At 36.4% G+C, this 22,057-nt stretch overlaps 1 protein-coding gene across 2 annotated transcripts; it reads right to left on the reverse strand.

The window, feature by feature from the left end:
* Positions 1-79: 79 nt before the first annotated feature.
* LOC123762030 (E3 ubiquitin-protein ligase RNF19B) lies at positions 80-21,738 on the reverse strand. Of its 2 annotated transcripts, none has more exons than XM_045748209.2 (13): positions 21,637-21,738; positions 17,799-18,044; positions 16,760-16,944; positions 15,136-15,409; positions 13,552-13,666; positions 11,299-11,489; positions 10,254-10,398; positions 9,772-9,908; positions 8,632-8,729; positions 7,304-7,499; positions 6,262-6,445; positions 5,624-5,774; positions 80-5,311 (listed from the first exon to the last, which is right to left on the reverse strand). In XM_045748209.2, exons 2-13 carry the CDS (start codon positions 18,019-18,021, stop codon positions 4,661-4,663), a joined length of 2,550 nt encoding a protein of 849 aa, XP_045604165.1. In that variant the 5' UTR covers positions 18,022-18,044; positions 21,637-21,738; the 3' UTR covers positions 80-4,660. The 2 variants fall into 2 exon arrangements, with proteins under 2 accessions (XP_045604165.1, XP_045604164.1); XM_045748208.2 differs by lacking the exon at positions 21,637-21,738 and adding an exon at positions 21,158-21,271.
* Positions 21,739-22,057: the final 319 nt, after the last annotated feature.

Here is a 22,057-nt window from a genome sequence, read left to right on the forward strand (position 1 = left end):
GAGTTGCCTAGTGTGGATTAAGTTATCAAACATTAGTTCAAAGTCAAATTTAAGTAGTGTGTGTTCACAAATACACCGATATTTATACAATATTTATTGTGACAAATTTACATTACATGTGATTATTTACAGACTTGACAATATAAGTTACTTCGACACATACTGCAGTTCATCAAATGTAATACTATTCACTTTTATGTCGGATCAATAAGCCTCCTAAATATGTATATAAAACCTTTCACTTGCTAATGAGTATACATTATATCTTGATTAATGGAAATCAATAAAAAAAAATGTAGTATAGTCATACCCTGTGGCTAACCCTAATAAAATTTTGTTCCAAACTAATTTTCATTAGAAGTCACTGTAAAATGTCTATTTTTAAATGCTGTAACCAATATGAATAAAATGTGTTAGTGGCATATTGGGCCAAATATTACACAATCAAAATTCTTAAGAGTTGAAAGGATTTGTTTAATTACAGACTGCAGTGTAGGGCTAAAGGTAACCCTTTCTTAGAATGAAGAAAAGAAATATTTTGTTACGTAAATACTATGTAAAGTGACATTGATAACTGAAGGTTAGTCTAAGTACTGTATTAGGTACAAGACAAACCTTGTGCATAGTAATTTATAAAAATGAGTCGGTAGCTATTGTACAGTATTTGACTTGATGAAAAATTAAACCCTGGAAATTTAGCTTTATCCATAATAAGAAATTAAACATCCATTGTGTACTGAGAGCTCGGTGGGCAGTAGCAGCGAGTACAATCCTACACCGATGCTGCATTGGCCATAAATTCCTAATCTTACCCAATCATACAGTATTATTTCATCAATGTCATAAGCTTTTTCAGCTGTATATGGGACATCCTATATGTCAAGCACATCTAAATGACTTCCACTCAAATATTTTAACTATAATCAAAAGCAGTTTAGCCAACACCAACAAGGTGATATTTAATAAAATGCTTTTGCAATTTCGATGCAGTAAATATCAATGCCCTAGCACTGAAGTTTGTGCATCTGTCAAAGAAAGTAGAAAGTGGCAGGAATTAATAAAAGGGATTACATTACAGTATTTGTGCTATTATGGAATCTAATTCCAATTCACTATATCCCTCAATTTTATTTACATTTTTGTAACACTTGAGGCTAGTTTATAAAAACTTGGTACAAAATAATACACTAAATTTTTGGTAACAAAAGACCATGTTCACATTGCCTTAATGCTATGTTAATTGTGGTTTGATCTTATAAGAGATGAACTTGTTAAGTATCTCTTATAGATACCGGTGTGTTGCTAGTCAAGCATGGCAAGTGCCAATACTATACAGGTTAGATACATACCTTTACCCTTTGTCCTTCCATGGAAACAATACTAGACAACAATCTAGCATCAATATCCTGATTATCTACAGTATTATACATTGAGGAGTTCCATGTGCCAAATTACCATGTCTACATGAAATTTAAAAGCACAAATGTCATGTAATAGTACTAGTGAAAAGTAAGCTATCATTAAATCCACAAAAATATAAAAATTAGAGGTAATCATTTACCTGTAGTTTCTACTTCCTCTTTACATTAAATCGATCATCATTTATCATTCATTTATGCTTCAAAACTAACTTTAAACTGATCAATAAGGACTAGTGATGTGCAAAAAACAATAATGTTTACAATATAAGCAACATTTAATACCAACATGATGAATTTATAAGCAAATATACAAATGAGTAGCAGAAGAGAACTGTAGAACACATTACAAATAAATCAGGCATATGGGCACAAAAAAAAAAAAAAAAACTATTTGCATGATAAATATACAGACTAGTAAACATTGTTGGTCAAGCCAAACCATTAATGGTTCAAACTTGTAATATAAAATGAAAGTAAACAAAAATACTATTTAGGAAAATATATAGCATCTAGTATCTGCCAACACATTTACCCAAGATTTATCTTGTGGAAAATAAGAGTAGAGCTGTATTATTTCCAATTTATGCAACAAGTGCAAATATTTGGAATGAGTTGAAATAACAAAATATAAAGACACTATCCATTAAAGTCCCCCCCCCCCCTTTTTTTTAGATAAACTAATTTGTTATCTTTCAATAAATAGGTACTGTACCTCTAGTCAGAGATAAAACTAAATTTCTACATTTATTACAACCATCCTTTACAACAACAATCACAAATTTTGCATACAAAAATGTTTAAGGATAAAATTGGGATATGAAATGTCTATAAAACAATTTCTATAAAGACAACCCAATAAACTAATACAGTACCTTTAATTTTCATATTTAAATCATTAAGCAACTTGTATAAAATCAATCATTTTAAAGCACTATTGTATACAAGTAATATGCATTTTAACAAAATAGTTCTCACTTTACATAGAAAACCACGTGTTCTTTATATCCAATAAAGTTTGTGAATGCAACTTTATATGTGAAAACTTGACTTACATCAGAACACAAATATATTGCACTGTTGCTACAAGAAAACTTGTCATACAAGGCAGTGTGTTAAGTACAGTAGTGAGAGAAGGCAAGAAGAGTGGGCATGTGTGAGGCAACAGTAAATGCTGGAGTGTTGTAGGAGTGTGAACCCTATTTACACAAACTCCCATGTAAACACACACACACACACACACTAGCATTAACACTTACCAATCTTGTATGAGAATGGCTGTAAAACGCAAAGTAAATATTTACAGTCTTTTGGAGTGAGGTCAAATAAACTTTCTTCAAGTGGTTATTAGTGCTACAACAAAATAATAATATTGCACCTCAACACACTATAATCAAATACATGCTTAGTGATGCCCTTAATAAAGATTTATTACATGTTAAAATATAAATATGCCTGACAATTTTAAGCTTACTGTTGTTTGTGGACAAGGTTTCAAATAAAGACATTTTGTTAATCATTCTGACAGCAAAATTGATGAGGATCACAATACACCTTGTTGATGCCTCAGTTTATATAATTCACTACTTCAAACACTAAGGCATTCTTCAATTAAAAATTAATCAAATGCTCTAAAATATGGTTATGGCATGGAATACAATAACTTATGGACAGTTCATTTGTGCCTTAACAACTGAGCAATATCTGTCTCCAACTCCCTACATTTGTCACTACCAATTACTGAGCTAGTGAGCTTCATGGACCAAGTGTAGCAACACCCATTACCAGATAACACACCAAAGAATCCACACAAAGTCTTAATCTTTGTGATTCAGCAAGGACTAGAAAGGTACAAACATTTGCTGAAGCTATCAATAAACTGTACAATTTCTAACACCCACTACACACAGAGGCTGGAATGTTTCATCTTGTAAAATATGGCCAATTTCTGGATTAGTACTTTTATGTACCTTACCTCTAAATGCAGAGTAGTGTGTGCGTACAGTGACAGGAACCGATCCCTGCAGTCCGCTACACACACACCTAATAGGTAATGGAACTTTCCATGGTACTGTACTGTTAATGCCTTCAATAATTTTGAAAATGTCCACATGGAGAGAATATTACTATATAATTAATGCATATAAAATTAAACTATCAAAAGTCTAACATTTTGCCTGTGTGCAATCTTGATACAACAGCATTAGTTTATGGAAGATAAAGATTTTTATCATTCACACCTTACCTCAATCTTACTAATGATCATATTATATCACCTCAGTTGAAGCTCCCTGCAGGTGTTTAACAAGAGTAGGTCACAACAGCCACAACATTGTGAACTTATAATGAAGTCACAATACTATAATAAGGGCATCCATGCATACTGGAAAATATAATTGCATAGTCAAAGACAAAGAAAGGAAACATTTTTATGACCAAAGAAACATCTTTTCTGAACAAAATTCACTTGCAAATTCATGCATCTAATTCAGTTACTCTATTACTTGATTCAGGAAAAAAACATTAGAAGCGATGATAAACATTAATAATGCAAGATTTTCCAGAAAATTTATATTTCAGTTCTAATAATGCATAAAGTTATTGAACTTTTAAACAATTGTACCTCATTATCTAGAGTGATCACCTTGCAACCTGAAGCTTATCCATATTAAGAGTATGTAACTTCTCGGAGCCCTTTACTGCAACCTATAAAATAATAGGTTTCACACAGAAGCCTGTCACCATAAATTGTTCGCACAATGTGTAATACTCTTTCAAACTAATATTTTAATGCGAGAAAGCTCGACATTATATAAAACAAAGCCAGAGGAAGTGAGAAGCAGCTGGTTTTGTAATAAAAAGGTATTAAATTTTTTTAATCCAGTCCTTATAATGCCAATACTGTACAGTTTTAAAATTAATTTGGCATAAAAAATGAATAAAAAAATGCAAATTTCATACGTACTGTAGTAACATCTGACAGTGGTGTGAAATTGACCTGTATAATTGATGAAGCTTCTTGTTTGTCCAGCCTTAAGTGACTTGCAAGTCTAGTATTGATGTCTGCCATGGCAGAAATGTCTTGCTGCTAACTTCATATACTATACAAAAAATTTAATACATTCTCTTTGTGCTTATTATACTATAAAGTAAAGCTTTCCACTTGGGATATCACACAATCTTTCACTTATCTTACCAATTGTCATTCAATATGAAGGAAGAGTACAATTATCACAGACTCACTAACTTTCCAGCTTGGGAAAGGATTCACACCTCACAGGTCTGTCAAAATTCCTCGATTTGCCTTCTGCACTAGATGCTCGACGCTTGCTATGGCTATTTTTGCTCTTTTTCTGACTCTTGCTCTGATGAACTGATGGTAATACAGAAGAACTACTACCACAAAGAACACTTCTGTGTAATGATCTTGTGCAAGGATTTTTCTGCGAGTTTAAAGCTCTTTCTCTACCTGGTTGTATTTCTGACACAGGAATTCCACTGTGAAAATTTACACGACCTTCTTCATAACCAAAGGGGTAACCTGAAGCTTCATCGTCGTCATCATCATCGTCATCTAATGTAAGAGTTACATGGTCACTGGCTTCATGACTGTCTCCTACAAAGGTAACACCTTTACTTGATGAGCTGTGGCGTCTAGAAAATTGCCTGGCAGTTATTATGGCACTAACACTGTCTAACCGTAAATCTGAAGAACCTTGATCGTTGGTAGCATCACTTGTCAAAACAGCAGAATTGTTGTCACTGGCCGAGGGTGGGATCGAGTGAATGTAGAGATTTGTAATGTGGGGACTAATGCCAACACCTTCCTCTAGCACCCCACTGGCACTGTCCCCACCAACTACTAGATCTCCTTCTGCCTCCGATTCTGAAACCTGTAGGGATAATACATAGCTGAGGAAATTACCCGAGAATTTCCGCAGACAGATATACATTTTTCCGTTTTTTTTCTTAAGTTCTATACGCTATTATAGATATGGTATACTGTGTTACATTTTTGTTAAAGAAAATATACTTATTAAATTTTTATCAAGTAGTAACTTTGAGTTCAAAAACAAGATGGAGAGAAAATTAAGGTTTCACCCACGGCAATTTTGTCTAGTCTCAAGACTTGTTTCATACAAACGTTTATTCTTATTATTATTTTGTGTCTAAAATATTTTAAACCATCTTATTAAAGTACTGACCTTGTATTGGAGTAATGATCCAGCAAGACCTCGCATAGAAGCATTTTCTGTATCCACTGTATGAGTTGATCTCTCGGATATTGCTAAAGAAGCCGTTTCTCCACTAGCTGTTGATCGTGCACCATGGGCAATATCTACATGTACTTCTAACCTGCAAGTACATACATGTAACTACACACATAATATACTAAAATTAGTTTTCAGGATATACAAACAGCTTACAGTAAATTAAAATAATATCAACTATTTACTTTTCAAAACCTACATTATAGTTGAGAAGCTTTATATCCCACATGAAAATCTGCATATATTTACTAAGCCCCACTGCATAAACACATTTATAATTAATAGGAAAACAATAAGTAAGAGATCTCTGTTGCCTTAAACTTGACTGACTATTCACTACAGACAAAGCAGTCATTGCAAGATGCTTCCCTCCAGCACTGTGTAGTCTGTTATTCTTCTGGTTTAATCTAATTATATTGTCCTTAAATTCAACTCAATTACTAACTAAATCCATCTCTCATGTGAATGTTCCCTCCTCTCCTCTTCCTAACCTGCACATTACTAAAGCGGTATTCTACTTTCAAGAAATAGATATGAATGAAGGCATTTTTCTAAACATCCAATATGATCACCTGTTTGTTCTAGATATGCATGAGGAAGCTATGGAGCCAGTGAGGGAAGCTGGGGCAATGGCTGTGTTGCTGGCAGATTCTCTGTCACTCTCGGCAAGTACATGGGCAGCAGAGTCAGCGGACAGGGAAGCACCACATGACACTTCACCAATACTGGCAGTTCCAGCACCAACATGACTGGACTCTGAAAGAAACTTATTTCTGACCAACGAATTTTTCAATGGCTCTGAAACATCTCTATCTAAACTCCCTTTGCTTCCTCAATAAACAGATGCTTCACATAAAGTGAAGCATCTGTTTATGACTTACACACTCACAGATGCTTTTGAAAAACTTATTACTGTACATGTACAGAATATGTATTCAAGATATTAATAAGAATATTTGTACTGTGTACAGTATTTATAAAATCTAAATATTTTCCCTAAAGTACAGTGTAACCACCCTTATCTGGTGGTCACACCAGATAGGTCATAGGTACCTCTGGGTCTACTGTACTTGTAATGGAATTTGGGATAATTAAAGAAAATATTATGAAGTGAGGCTCCTATGCATGTCATTTCTTCTTTCATTTTAAATTATTTTAATCGTGCAAGCTCTACCAATGATCTTAAGAGACACCTACTATCCATCTCACTGATAGGGTGATTATTTTGACTGGCAGACCATACCGAGATGAAATATGGTGTATTCTGACTACAAGTAACGCTCAGTAATATGCTGGAGAGTGTAAATAGATTAAACCACCATCTTGTATTAAGACACTCAAGTAATCAGTGACAGCCTATCAAAAATGGTCGAGTTAACATCTGATCCAGGGAGCCAAGAGATGCACACATTAATCACATAGGGCCTGAGGGTCGTAAATCAACACACAAATATGAGCAACAATGAATTTGTACATAATAATGGTGTCACCATGTGTAGTGTCATATCTGAAAGGTAACATTCAAACACTTTCGGGGAACACTGCCTATTAATATTTAATGTGCAGAAAACGGGACTGACGGAATATTAAAAACAAAGTGGAAAATTGTATTACCTGACTGTCTTCCTGGGATGCCAAAGACCATGTCATTTTCATCATCAAAAGCAATCCTGACGCCCGAGGCAGACGTTGTTACACCACATCCTCCAGAACGACACAAGGATATGGGTACAACACCATACACATACGCTAACAAAATGGGCACACCTATGCTCACTGCTAACCCTGCTAACACTGGTGATATCACAGCCTGAAAGAGATATTTAACTATAATTACCATTTAAATTATGGTAAATAGTAAGCAGAAAAAAATACTGTACTGTACATGTATAAAAATACTAAAAAAATTGTCCGAAGAGTGGATGGTTAACATTGATGATGAAGGCATTAATGTTGGTAAAGTATGGGGAACAGCCTTTCTTCCACTACTGGTGCTGTTTGCCGAACAACTCTCATTCAACCAGCACTTGGTAATACATTCTATCCACCTCCAGTCTTTTCAACTTTACCAGTATTTACCGTTTTCTTCATTTTACTAAATCCCAGACATTTCCAGGGGGGTAATTTTTCTGTATATGAACTGAAAATTGAGGAAAATTCAATTCTATCCATGTATACTTGTATTTCAGAGCAAGAAGTGGCAATTTTACCATTTATGATATGGTAGACCAACATGTGAAAATAAACAAATGTTTCACATGTTCCTTTAACCATCTTTTGATACAAAGCATCAAGGTACTTCCAAGGGCAATTGGTACTACCAAGTTCCTTGCTAGTTTGAGTGAATCTTGTTTCCTGTGAATCATTTGCAAAGTTATTTGGCAGATTTGAGCCTTCATTTTCTGTGAATCCACAAGTTGCTTGTAAAACTTTGCTGACTTCCTGGATGCATTTCCATTGGGACAGTGAATTATCACTCACTTCCTGTGACTAAGGGGAGTTTAGGTTCTGGTCTCCAGTTGGCCAAACAACTTCCATGACTGATGTGACCCATTAGCATAGAGCAATCTCAGCAAGCCCCTGGGGGAGGGGGGAGGGGGGAGGGGGGGGGGGGAATTTAATAAAATGAAAAAAAATTGCTATTGGGTCACTATGCCCAATAATTAAAGGATTCAATTCAAGTGTTTCAGTTTCAAGTCAATATGATATGGTTTTCTGAAGACATCACAAAACACAAAAATACACTGATCATATTAAGTGTCAAACATATTTTGTCCCAAAACAAGATTATTTTAATTTTCAAGTTAATAGGATAAGGTGTTTGAAATACTGTACTGAACATAACTTGTCATAAGAAAAAGTCCATGAAAAACAAGTTTTCTCCATTGAGAATATCTAATGAATCAAGAGAGCAGCCTTAAAAATCCAAAAGTAATACTTACTGAAGCCGTTACTCCGCCCACCACAGCCAGGTTGCGGCGGTGAGGGTTGGCCATGGAATACCGGGCATGGAGTTTACGGCCAACCCAAATGGGAATGCCTGGAGATAAAATGGTCCAATTACAAATGTAGTGTTATGTAGTAATATACGGTATACATATGAAAAAAAAGGCTATACTGCAGTTGTTAGAACAACTCTGCCAAAGAAAAAAGAATTGGCGACTACTGTACCGTACTTACTTGTGAATACAGTACGTAATTAGAAATCAGACTCCATCAGTCATGATTCGCTAATTACAGTGGAACATTACATTAAATTCTTAAACATTCTACAGTAATTCAGTAAGTTAGTGTTGTGTAACAAATTTCTGCTCTTCAGATGTGTAAAATTTGAGAATTATGACGAAAGTGACATTGTGGAAAGTGAAGTGCACATCCAGGGATCCAACAACAAGTGCAAATCCTTATATGCACTGACACAGGTCATTATTTATGACTCTTGCTGTTTAAAGGATAAGTAAACTTAAAATAGTACTGTATATACCATTACAGTGTCACAGGTGAGGCCTGAAGTTATTCATTCCTTGTTACCAAAATAAGACGTTGCTGAAATGATCCTGTAGTCACGAAAACGGAGCATAACAAAAATGCAAAAATAAAAGGAACTTGGTGAAGACGTGGTATAAAAAAGTTGTTGCACTTTGCATCATCGACTTTCCCAGATTATCACACCCCATAAATTCTAAAGACACCAACTCGCTGATAACCATCTTTATAGTAGAATATGAAGCGTAATGAGATATTCATAATTATGATAGTTTTAAGGAAAAAACATAGTGCACATAGTGACATACATATATCTATATTGTAGTACACACATTTCCTCATGGTATAACAAAATACCACTATTTACACACCAATGCATGACTTGCCATGCAAGCAAAAAATATGCAACTTCATAAGTCCACTACAGCTAAACAAGGTACATGGAACATTTATTATGACAATTAGCATTTAGGAAAACAAACAATATAAAAGCTTTTTTTATTACATGCAAGAGGTGCAAAGCACTAAATACTGGCAAGCAGTTTGAGGGGTCTACATTACTTCATGTAAATATTCAGAATGCATATCTTACTGACCAATAATCATGGCAGGGACAGCCAGGCCTGCCACTAATCCTATGCCAAGAGGAGCACCAACAAGGGTGCCTAACTGCCACAGTATCTTCTTCTTCCGTGACCATGGCTTTTTTCCCCAAAACGTACATCCCGACGGGCTATTAGATGAAAATAAAATATTTGTGCCTAGAAACAAATTAAACATCTCTGTAGTGTTTAATATATCATTACTGCATTTGCCACAAGAAAAAATACAAAATTAAACATTAATTTTTGCATATAGAACACACAGCTGGTCCATAAATGAAAATGAACTTGAAGAATTTCAGAAATACAGTGTATGTATTATCTTGTACTTTTACCAGCATATATTAATAACATTGAAGGTTGGCATTTACACCATAAGAAAATGATACAATTACATTACAGAATTTATAAATGCCAAAAGTTTTAATAATAAATCAAGCCGAACATGAAGAGTAACCTTTACAAGACTAACAAACCTGAGATAATGCAGATCAGATATTTCTTTCATACACAACCAACAGAACTCGGCTCCACACACACTACACGTCATGTGGTTGCACGAGCCGTCGTCCATCTTCACAATCAATACCTGACATCTTGGACAAGCTTTGACATCATCATCTAGAAGTGCAAATAAAGCTTACAATGGCTATATCTTTTTTATAAAAACATAAATACACAAGAACAATCTCAATAAAGAGTGAGAGCTGTAAAATAGCTCTGGTCAAACTAAAGGCAAACAGATGGTAAGGTAATCGTCAGGAGAAAGCAATAAGCCAGTACAACTATAAAGCACTTTGAAGGAGAATTGAGATAAGGATTTAGGGTAGGACAGAGAAAAGGCACATTTAAGCTAAACCCATTGAGGACGAGACAGATTTAGCTGGGTTGTATTCAATATAACTGTTGTAGGGACTCTTGTGCTACTTGTGTTCTTGCATTTTCTTCCTTTACTTATCCTGTTCCTTTTAGCTTTTAATTCTAATTTTCTCAAACTCCTCCCTTTCTTTTCTGGACATGTCCCAGCTCAGGTATGCATTTTTGTATCTATGGTTTTCTTTTAGGGTATTGGTTCAAAATGTTGCCTTTGCAACAGTGATTTTAGACCTTGCAGGTTGCGTTACTCGCCCCTACTTTGTAGAGGATCTTGGTTATTTCTACCGTACCTCTCTCTCCTGTCTTGCCATTTCTCTTGTTGGCTCTGGCATCTTGTAAATTATAATGGAATTTTGCCCCTCCACTTCCACTGCAATACCATCTTGGCTCATATAGCCCATAACATTACTGGCATAATTATTTTCCCTGTCTGGAAAGGCTTTCATTTTCTGATTTCATTCTCTCCACTTCCCATTAATTTACTGATACTAATTTCAAGAAAGCCCCATACAACTGACAACACAAAATTTATTTTAAAACTTATCTACATACCAGATTTTTTGCAGTAAATGTTTAAGCTTAAATAGGTGAATTTACAAGAAAACTTAATTAAGAAATTGTCACTACAGTAATGCTACAACTTACTAGTCTGTATGTCATGCAGGTAACTGAATGAGGAGAGAAGAACATTGGGCGAGCGCTGAGCTCTGGCCATATCGCAAGTCTGATTGGGATGCCATTCAGCTTTACAGTGGTAGCAGAAGTAACTTCCACACCCAGGACGTTCACACTTCAGCTTAGGACATCCAGCACAGCCAGTAGCAACTACAGCATACCTATAAATAAAATACTGTAACAATAGTATAGTAGTACACAAAATTTACAAAAAATGGTTCCAAATTCAAATACTTTGGAAATGTCCTATAATTTATAGATATGTTTTTGTAGGAGTATTGTATTTAGAATACATCTGATAGTGAATATTACAACATTTGTAATAGTCTACATTACTTGTGAATATTGTAACATTTGTAATATTAATAGTACACTATTCACTCTTAATATTTATATGGGGTTATTCACTACTTCCTAAACCAGAAATTGTTAAATATGGTAATATTTCGAAGTAATTTTTAGGCCCTCAATGTTTTCATTAATGAAAATGGTGTAACCACACACAAACTCTTCCCTCCCTCCCTCCCTCCCTTCCACCTACAACTGCAGAGTTACTAGTATATTCCCAGTCACTACAGGAAAAGATTGGAATATTCTTACACTCGGTTACTGTACTGATTATTCTGACTATACATTTGTGTTTCCAACCAGACATCTCACCCATCTTCCACTCTTTCCTGAGGCCTACTATTTAGTTTAGCAGCCAGCAAAGAAGATAGCTCAGAGCAACCTCTGAACCTGCTATGACAATCTAGTTGGTTCTCGTTTGCCCCTTAGCTATCAAAGCCTTTCGTTGTCTTATTCAGTAAATATATACTGCACCTGGCCATTATTTCTTCCAAAAAAATGCAGGAAATGAATCATTTAGGGTTTCAACAAGCAATGACGTCAAGAGACAACATTACGATGAATTTAGATACAAAAATAACATCTTATAAGAAACTTGAATCTGGCATTCCTAGAAGTATTATGTGCACTACATGTGAAGTGAATAAAACTATTTATGATTTTAAATAGAAAACATTCCAGGATGGCTGATCAAGGAATGGGCATCAGGAGTGGGGTGTGGCATCTGGAGTAGGGCATGGGCCATCAAGAATGGGACATGGGCATCAAGAGAGGGGTGTGGGCATCAAGAATGGGACATGGGCATCAAGAGAGGGGTGTGGGCATCAAGAATGGGGGTGTGCACATCTGGAGTGTGTGGGATGGTGCTGCTGGGAAAATAACAATGTTGTCAAGTTCTACGACTCTTACACATTCTCTGTGACCCAGTCACACATGATTAGATCAGGACTGGATCGTGTTCACCCTATAGATGGGATTCGGAGTTGGTGACAGAAGGAAAGTGGGAGATGCTTATTCATGCTATGAGTTACAAATGGCTGTATTCAATATTTGCATTATTCAAGGCCAGAGAATGTACATTTTCTTTCTGTAATTCTAAGAATTTTTGGGTAGTTTTGAGTAATTTTAGGGACCAAGTTAATAGTACTGGCTTGCCAGAGAGGAGTAAATTGGTGCTATTTCTCTATAACAGCTCATCATACGCACATGATAAACAAGTGAAGCAGCAGGTTTCATATGTGCTTGCCACCCAACAACTTAACACCATTGTATATAAATATACTTGCCTAATAATTTTAAGACCATATGTGGAGAAACATCCTGACCCTTTGTTGGTACCCATATAAAGTATTTTTGTTGTTAATCCCCAGACAATATTCTTTTGTGTATTGGTTTGAAGTATCTTATGAAGCTAAAAACTATTGTTATGAATTTTCACATAAAATTACATTTTGAAGTCAGACGGATTGACCAAAATGTCCAATCATTTCAACATTTCTGATCGCAAACAGATTGAAGGATGTACATTCCCAGTCACTCCAGGGAAAAACACCGATACATATTCTCTCCCACTACAAATTTTGTTTTATGTAATGCATTGGTCTAGCAAAAGCGAAGTTGTGACAACAAACCCAATAATGGCCGACTGTTTACCTAGTGGGAACTCTGTACATTCAATGAGTGACCATAATCCACCTTACTGAACACCGACTTGGTAAATAAGGATCCATGTACGTGGTCTTAAAATAAGACATTAAATCCAGTGTGACAATAAGATATTTTATATATATTTTGAAGGTAAGTAAAGTAAAAACTAAACATCATACTACAAGAAACTATCATTCAAAGTATTGTGTACACCTCCAGAAAACTTACCCACAGTCTGGAGCAGGACACCATCGTGTGTCAGGGTCCATAGATAACACTCTACGCAGCATAAAGTCCTCAAACTTGTATGATAACAAGGCATTGTCCACTATGTTGTGAATATCTAGTGGTAGAAAGGTCTTAAATGTACAATGGTCTTTATTATTTTGACAGACAAATGCACAAAAACGTGCACAAATTTACTAAAATTCTCATTTGCAAACAATTGTAAATATGGCAAATTAAATAAGAGGAGACGATGAGTCAATAACATGGCAAAATATGACAACCAAACCACACACCAGAAGACGAAGAAATAACAACGTTTCCATCCATCCTGGACCATTATCGCGCCTTAAGTACAAACGACTAGATAATGTCCAGGACATACGACTTGATAATGGTGCAGGTCGGACCTAAACATTGTTGTTTTTTCGTCTTCTGGTGTGTGGTTTGGTCATCTTAAATAAGAGGGTTGTGTGTGCCAAAACCATAAAATCTTCATGACATTACAGTATTAGTTAGTCAGAACAGTGCGAGTTAAACTTTTGTCCTGCAATTACACACACACTCACACATTAACTCTTCTTATACTTGAAAATAGCCCATTAAGCCAAACCTATGAATATCTGAAAAATATATTTACTCCCAGCATCTAAAATACAAAATCTGCAATAGTGGCCTATTGGAATAAAAACATGAATTTAATTTTTGCTTAAAATAATTACTTAAAATAATTACAGAAAAGTAAAATTGGATGAACTGTACAGTGAACCCAAATAGAATAGAACCCAAGAGCTTAACTGCAATGGACTTTTTTTTACATTTTATTAAAAATTTTCTTATGAAAGCAATTTGATATCAAAGTACTGTACAATACTCCCACTTGAGTGGAACTCAGTCTACAGAAAATCCCAGATAAACAGAAGAATTTTGCTATGACAGAGCATTGATCATTTTGATAGGCTGCAACAGGAACCAACAGAAGATTTCACTTGGTCTAGATTCCAGTGACAAAAATATCATACAATATATTAATCAATTTATATTTAGGTATACAAATGTGCATTGAACTTGTGTGTGCTCTAACCTTTACAATAACAAAAATGTTTGGTATAAACCAACACTTGTGATATCCCACAACCCATGATACAGCAGAAGAGGTTTAATATGAATCTGTCAGTTGAGGCTGACAGACACTACAAATGCATGTTCTGCTGTATGTGTCAATATATAATTATATATATTGACACATACAATATATAAAACCAATAAAAACTATTTTTCTGAAAAAAACACTTATACCTTTGTTTGGCTATGAAAACAATCCGGAGTGGGGTGCTCACACTACCTTCATTACTCTTACAGGTAATGAAGCCTCATTAAATCACTGTATTCAAGTTAGAGTTCCACAGTACTATACAGTATCTGTTTCTATTGAGCCAATTATTCATTAATCTATCAACAGATGACACTGATGAAACCTCTCAATACAACGATGCTTATCTTTAACATGTGCATATATTATAAGTTCACAACATATAATTCACATAAAAGCTAACAGTGTACTGTACTTAAATAGGCAAGACTGACCTGTGGGATGCATAAGCTCATTACACTGTGGACAACTGATATTGACTCTTGACTCTGTGATCTCCACCTTGAGGTACTGTCTGAGACAGGGAAGACATGCCGAGTGAGGGCAGGATATAAGTGTAGGAAAGAGGTCATCTGGAACCTCTTGTAGACACAGAGAGCACTCTCGCCGACCAACTTCTGCCATAGCACCTTCAATGATGCCAGTGATGCTACTAACTCCGACAGCATCGCCATGACTGCTACTGTTACCGCTGCTAGCACATGCGCCCTTTTATAAGAGCAAAAGACCGAATTAATCACACGAGATCTTTTAAAAATAACATCTTTCCTAACGTTATAATATAAACTCCTAATTTATAACTATTAAGTAAATAATTTTATCCAGAATAGTGATAATCATATACAATAGTCAAGAAAATCCCTATGTACTTTACAGTGACATTCCACCAGTCCCTTTCCCCTTTGCACATTCCAGTTTACATATCATTCCATCATATTCTCAGTCCCCGTGGCGCAGTGATAACACACTCGCCTTGGGCTTCGAGAGTAATTTGGCCTAAGTTTGTATCCTGGCCAGGAAGGATTGACTAGGTGCCAATCCCTAACTGTATGCCTCTGTTCACCCAGCAGTGAAAGGGTACCCGATTGTTAAAAGATTTGGCGGGTAGTATTCCAGGGGAAATTAAGATTAAGAATCTGCCCGAAATGATAGATCAAGAGCATCAAATCATCATAGTTGATAGTGTATCTATACCTTAAGTGTTTAAGATATAACGTATGTTTGAATTTTGTTTTTTCATTATGAATTTTGGAACCTGTGCAGCAAGCAAGATCTGTTATTTTACACACGCATTTGAAGTGTAAATAATGCATATATAGTTCAATTAATAACACTTTTTCTGGCCAGGCGGGGCACCCATATCGCACCGGAAGGAAGGTCAAGCATTCCCGGTGAGCACACAACCCAATGTTAAACTTTCACTCACAATGTTTATACTTAATAATATGACTATGCAAAAAAATTTTGCACGACGACGTTTACGTCATCTGCCACTCTGCGTGTTTTGGTTTTATGCCGCATAATGCATCAAGACGCGAAAGTGTTAACATTACACGACTGAATGTACTTGCATAGCCTAACTGAAAGTGATGATTGATAATCCTCTAAGTAATTAGTTCACTAATTTAATAGTTTTGAAACTATTGCCTATTCTTTAAAACTGTTTAACTTTCCACAAATCTGTTCATTTATATCTAAATTGCTGAATACAATCAAAGGAAAGACACTCCTACTGGGAGACAGTTTCTATATATATACCACAGTGCTATTACTATATAAACCAAATCTGATAAGTTCACTCATGTGAAAACTAAACATTGAACATAAAAATACAAAATTAACAAAAGGTGAAGATGTGGCAAAATAAGATACTAGCTAGGCTTCCAAGAGCAGCGGGCACTAAACAATGCGAAGCTCAATAACATATGCACTGCTCTTCTCAACCAAGCATGACAGTCAGTATCTTGTCTTCAAAATGAGTGGTGTGTTTCTAATGATGTCATAATTCTATGATGAGGACTGACCATGAGAGGTGAGAACATCGTTTGTTTTTCATACCCCTTCAGAAGAACAGGAGTCTCCTCTAGATGTGCCTTTTGATCCCACAGAACCTCTGCGGCTCCCAACCAGACTCCTCCCACTTGTGTGGTGGCGCTTGATGGAGCTCCAACTGGAAGATTCACCTGTTCCTTCTACAAATACTGAAGAATCGGTGTTATTTTCTGGCTCTATGGTAAGTTTATCTGTAAGAAAACATACTATTATTAACAAGCTATCATACATTTAATAAAGCAAAACATGTATCATTATATTGTACAGTGCACTGAACCCTTGCTCGAATAGATGAAATCACGCAAAAACCCACCTGAAGCAACATCCATTCTTTTTCATCTGAAGTTTGAAATTTATCACTACTGTATTTTATTAGTGCAAATATGATGGCTCATATATTTATACCAGTGTAAATATACTGGGGTGCTACTGATGGCCAGCAAACTGCAGTGAAACTTGGAAAGCTAAAATATCCAGAAAGGGGTCCAAATCTTCAAGCTTTGAGACTTTCTTGTGTCTGCGTGTGCCTTATATGTTCTCTGTACAGTATTCCCTCTATTTCAGATTTATACTGATATATACTCTATGATACACATCAATAATAATATATACAGTACTGTACTATGTTGAAAATAAAATGGAAGTGATATTTATAATGTGTATTATTATAATCTATAGCCTTCCTTTACTATATGACTCTCCCCCCACCCCATGACAGTGGGAAGTGGGGTAATGATTATGCATGATGCATATACAGTACAGTTCAAAACACTGAGCTTAATACAAAATGAGAATCCTTTGTAAAGATTAATATTATTTCAAAGCTATACAGTACTTCAAAGTACTGTAAAACACTAATATGTAGAGAATGATTACAAGACTAGCATTATCTTCAGATAAAACTAAAGATAACAGCACTACAGTTATAAAAACAAAGACTATAAACAAGATGATGCCATTACCAATTCTGCATAAGTTTTATACATTACAATGAATTAGTCACAAATAAAATCTCCAAAATCAATAGAATTATGAATTTACTCACAAGACGAGGTTGGAGTTCGAACTCTCTTAGATCTGGTACGGATAGAGAAGGGACTATTGAGCAAGAGCGAGCGTAGGGACATCCGAGGAAACCCCGAAGAGTTGCTACCACCTCCAGTTCCTCCACGTTCCATTGTGTTGACAGAAGGGTACGTCCTGGTGCGAACACCTCCACCCTGGTTACTACAGCTGCCACTACTGCCATTTCCACATGGCTCATTCATGATGCTACACACTCCACCTGCTCCTGTAATATAATAAAACAGTTGCCTAATTAACAAATTAACAAACTAGCTAAGTACAGTACTATATTGGTGACTAGGCTATACAGCTAGTGAAAGAGATGACCATTATGATAAAATGCAACAAATTTTAAAGTTATATTTTAGCATAGGAAATTAATAATTCATTATGCACTTCACACACTTCATTCGCAGTTCTGATGTAGCCCTCAATCTCAATGTTTGCAACAGTTATTTTATGTCTAAACTTAATTCAATCTACCTTTTGGACAAGAAAGTTAGCAGTTCAATTGCATTAAAAAAAATTGATAAGTAAAGGCAAGAAAATAAGGATTACCAACTACTTAAAAAACACTAAGAATCAGGTACTTGCCTTCCCCACCTAATATCATAGACAACAATCACATCAATATTGTTGAGAGTGTTTCAACAATTGTGAAGAATGATCCCAATATGTAAGGCACTACATTTAGGTTCCAAAGATATTGGATCAGAGTCTGGGTGAAGAACAAGGCATTGATTTGTAATCAATGGGGGTGAAGTCGGAACCGAAAGAGTCACCAGTGTGCAGCAGGCGTACGTCTGGCCCCCTTGTTATTAATACAGTAATGTCAATGACCTAAATGTTGGGGGTAAACAGCAACATCACAAAACTTGTGGATGACACAAAAGTATGACAATAGTAAACTGTAATGAGGACTCGACACAACTTCAGAAAGTCCTCACGACATTCCAGAACTGGGCAGAAAAATGTAGATGCCAAATCCTAAACTTGGGAGATGTTAGTAGCACTGTCTACTGGACGAACAATGCAGATTTGGGCAAATTGAATTGCAAAAAGAGACAGGATTTGGAGTGTGCTAATATAGGCACTTAACAAGGCTCTTGTTAAGGCTCGGATGGGGGGTTTGCTGAAAGTTACAGTCCATCCTCCGAATATAGGGAGGTAAATTTAACAGCACAAGTGTAATTATGTACTATTCCTAGCAGTCAGGAATTGTACTTATTTTAACTTAGTATTAAACCGTACTGTGAAATATATTGTGAATATTTGAGTTTACCTGAAAAGCTGAATAGAAAACCCACAACCTAACCTTCTTAGTGTACGAGGACAAGAATTTTATTGCTTCTTAATTACAATTACTACTTAACTTATAGCTATATTGATATTACAGTTTTATAAAACTAATAAAACAAAACTGAAATATTTCAATAAATTGTAAACTAAGGATATTTTCAAATTTTGTATAAAATCCCTATATATTAATGAAACTGAAAAATAAATTCTTGATATTTAAAACTTGTGAATAGAGAATTGAACTTGAAAACTTCATCCTAAAATTCTGAGTGTCTTAACAGAAAACGAGGAGAATAAATGGGGAGGTAAATGTAACAGCACAAGTAAGTGGAATTATGTACTATTCCTAACAGTCAGGAAATGAACTTATTACACTTGGTATTAAACCATACTGTCAATTCAGAGGATGGGTTGGAGGGAGGTGGGGGGGGGGGGGGCTGAAAGTTAAGGCCAAGATGGGGGGATGCTGAAAGTTAAGGCCAGGATCGGGGGGGAGGGAGGGGGGCTGAAAGTTAAGGCCAGGATGGGGGGGTGCTGAAAGTTAAGACCAGGATGGGGGGGGATGGGGGGTCTTGAAAGTTAAGGCAAAGATGGGGGGGGGGGGGGAGGTTCTGAAAGTTATAACCAGGATGATGGGAGGAGTGCTGAAAGTCCAGGCCAAGATGGGGTGGGGGGGGGTGGGGGTGCTGAAAGTGGTCAGGGTTGGGAAGTGGTTTCCTGAAAGTGAAGGTCAGGAGGGGTGGGGTGGGGGTTACTGAAAAAGAAGGTCAGGGTGATGGGGAGGGAGGTTTACTGCAAGTGAAGGCCACATTTAGTACACAGTATTTTGTATTTATATACAAGAAAGCACAATGGGTTGTGAAGGAATATATGTTAGTGATTAAGTGGTACATTTGTACCAAGCCACTAACACACACACTACTAGTGAATTAAAATTAGAATATTTAAGACAGTTAATACATGGAAATAATGTTTCAGCTATCCAAAACACACTTTGATATACTGTAGTGAGACATTAGATGCTTCACACAGTAGACATCAAGTTAGACTGTGAGAGGTGACATGAAACTTCACACCTTGGGTGAGGCATGTGAGGTGTATTTATGTTATCTGAGGTGTAACCTTGTCATCTGTTTGAGTAAGAGGTGACTGATAAGTTGTGAAGATGTTCCTGTTACAAAGGTACAAATGTGTACAAAAAAAGTGCTAGACTTTGAAAGAATTATATGAAAATGTTAGTGAAGTGTTTCCTAGTATTAATAGACATAGTTGTTGGTTTTACTGGACATATTTGCCAGCAGGAAGCTGGCAAATATGTCAGAATACTAATACTAATACAACTGAATCACCTGGGCAAAGCAGACTTTTATCTGCCAGGTGCAACTTTCAGTGTAAGGAACAAAGTGCAAGGAACAATAATGTTGGAGAGTGGCACAATGGTTTAAACACACATTTCACACTCGAAGCCCAATATTTATTCTTTTTGATCTCCTCCATGAAGAAAGCTACTCTATTACCCCTACAGAAGAGCCTCATACCCAGACAAAATTACTAACAAGAAAACCACTACCAAACAAACACAGGGCCTCCACAAGCTTAGGGAAAAGTCTGAGGTTAAGACAATACAGATATAACTTGACCCAGTAGCTCTCAAGACACCAATTAGATCATATTTATGCTAATACATAATCATATGTATCTATATGATTGTGTATTAGCTTGCAAGGCTATCTAGAGGTGACAAGCCAAGACCCTGGAGTTGCTCAACTTGGACCCCTGCAGAATGCACACTCTCACCCTTCCTATAACTACTCGAGTCTCAATATTAATAATACCGTTGCGACCTAGAGAATAGGTCGTTGCGGCCTTGGGCACGTCACTCGAGCGTGCCCCCACACGGGCACAAGTCCCATCGTACAAAAGACCCTCCACCAACACATTAATGTACCTAACCATACCCAAGCTAACACAGTCTACCACAAGCTAACCTAACCTGACCTAATAATACACAATAAAGGGCTGGATGCACACTGCACGTACCATCAAGAAGAATACAGGGTTTTGACAATTAGAAAATGAGCTTTGTCAAAAGGTGTGACTTGACTGTACCCTTGTGACACACGTGCTGGCCTAGTATTGTCTTCAGCAGGTGTGGAGGAGAGGTGTGGAGAGGGCAGACTGGGCACGAACACAAGTAGGCCACACACACCTGCCCACCCCTGGCCTTGGACCACCACCACCACCACCACTACCACCTTCACATTACCACCTTCCTCTACCAACACTCACACCTAGTACAACTCTGACAAACTACCAGTGCACACAGCCACCAACAAGTGCCACCTGTGCCACTCTCTCAGCAAACTAGTGCCACTTTTCAATTCATATTTCCACATCTGTCAGGCCAAAGCTGCCAAGGCCAAACTTTTCCCCTCGTCACCAGGGGGTTATATCCTCACCAGGCGGCGCACCATCACACACCCCACCAACACACTATCACCCTCACCATTCCTACTCACATTTAACCTTAATATGAGCGTGGCGAGGAGTGAATGACGGACTTGTCTCAGTGGCCGACACTTACACTCTCCCCGCGGCCGCCATTGTTCACACTGCCCCCTTTACACCCTCACTCACACTTTACCACTAACCTCTTACCCAATTTAACATATTAACTGCTTAAATATAATTATTAGAGTATAATCTTTGGTTGATAAAACTTCTTTATGATTCATACACAGTTATAATCTGTTTTGATATTTTGAGTCAGAGATGTTTGGGTTATTATCTTTAGTGGCTTCATACAGTTGTATTCTACAGATGTATTAATGCATTGCTCAAGATTGTTAATACTCTACGCACTCAGCTCTAATATATATGACTTAACGATTCCATGGCTTTGTCATCCAGCAAATTTATTGTATAATAATTGGTTCTAGA

Source organism: Procambarus clarkii, chromosome 34 (genome assembly GCF_040958095.1).
Source record: "Procambarus clarkii isolate CNS0578487 chromosome 34, FALCON_Pclarkii_2.0, whole genome shotgun sequence".
Lineage (NCBI taxonomy): Eukaryota > Metazoa > Arthropoda > Malacostraca > Decapoda > Cambaridae > Procambarus > Procambarus clarkii.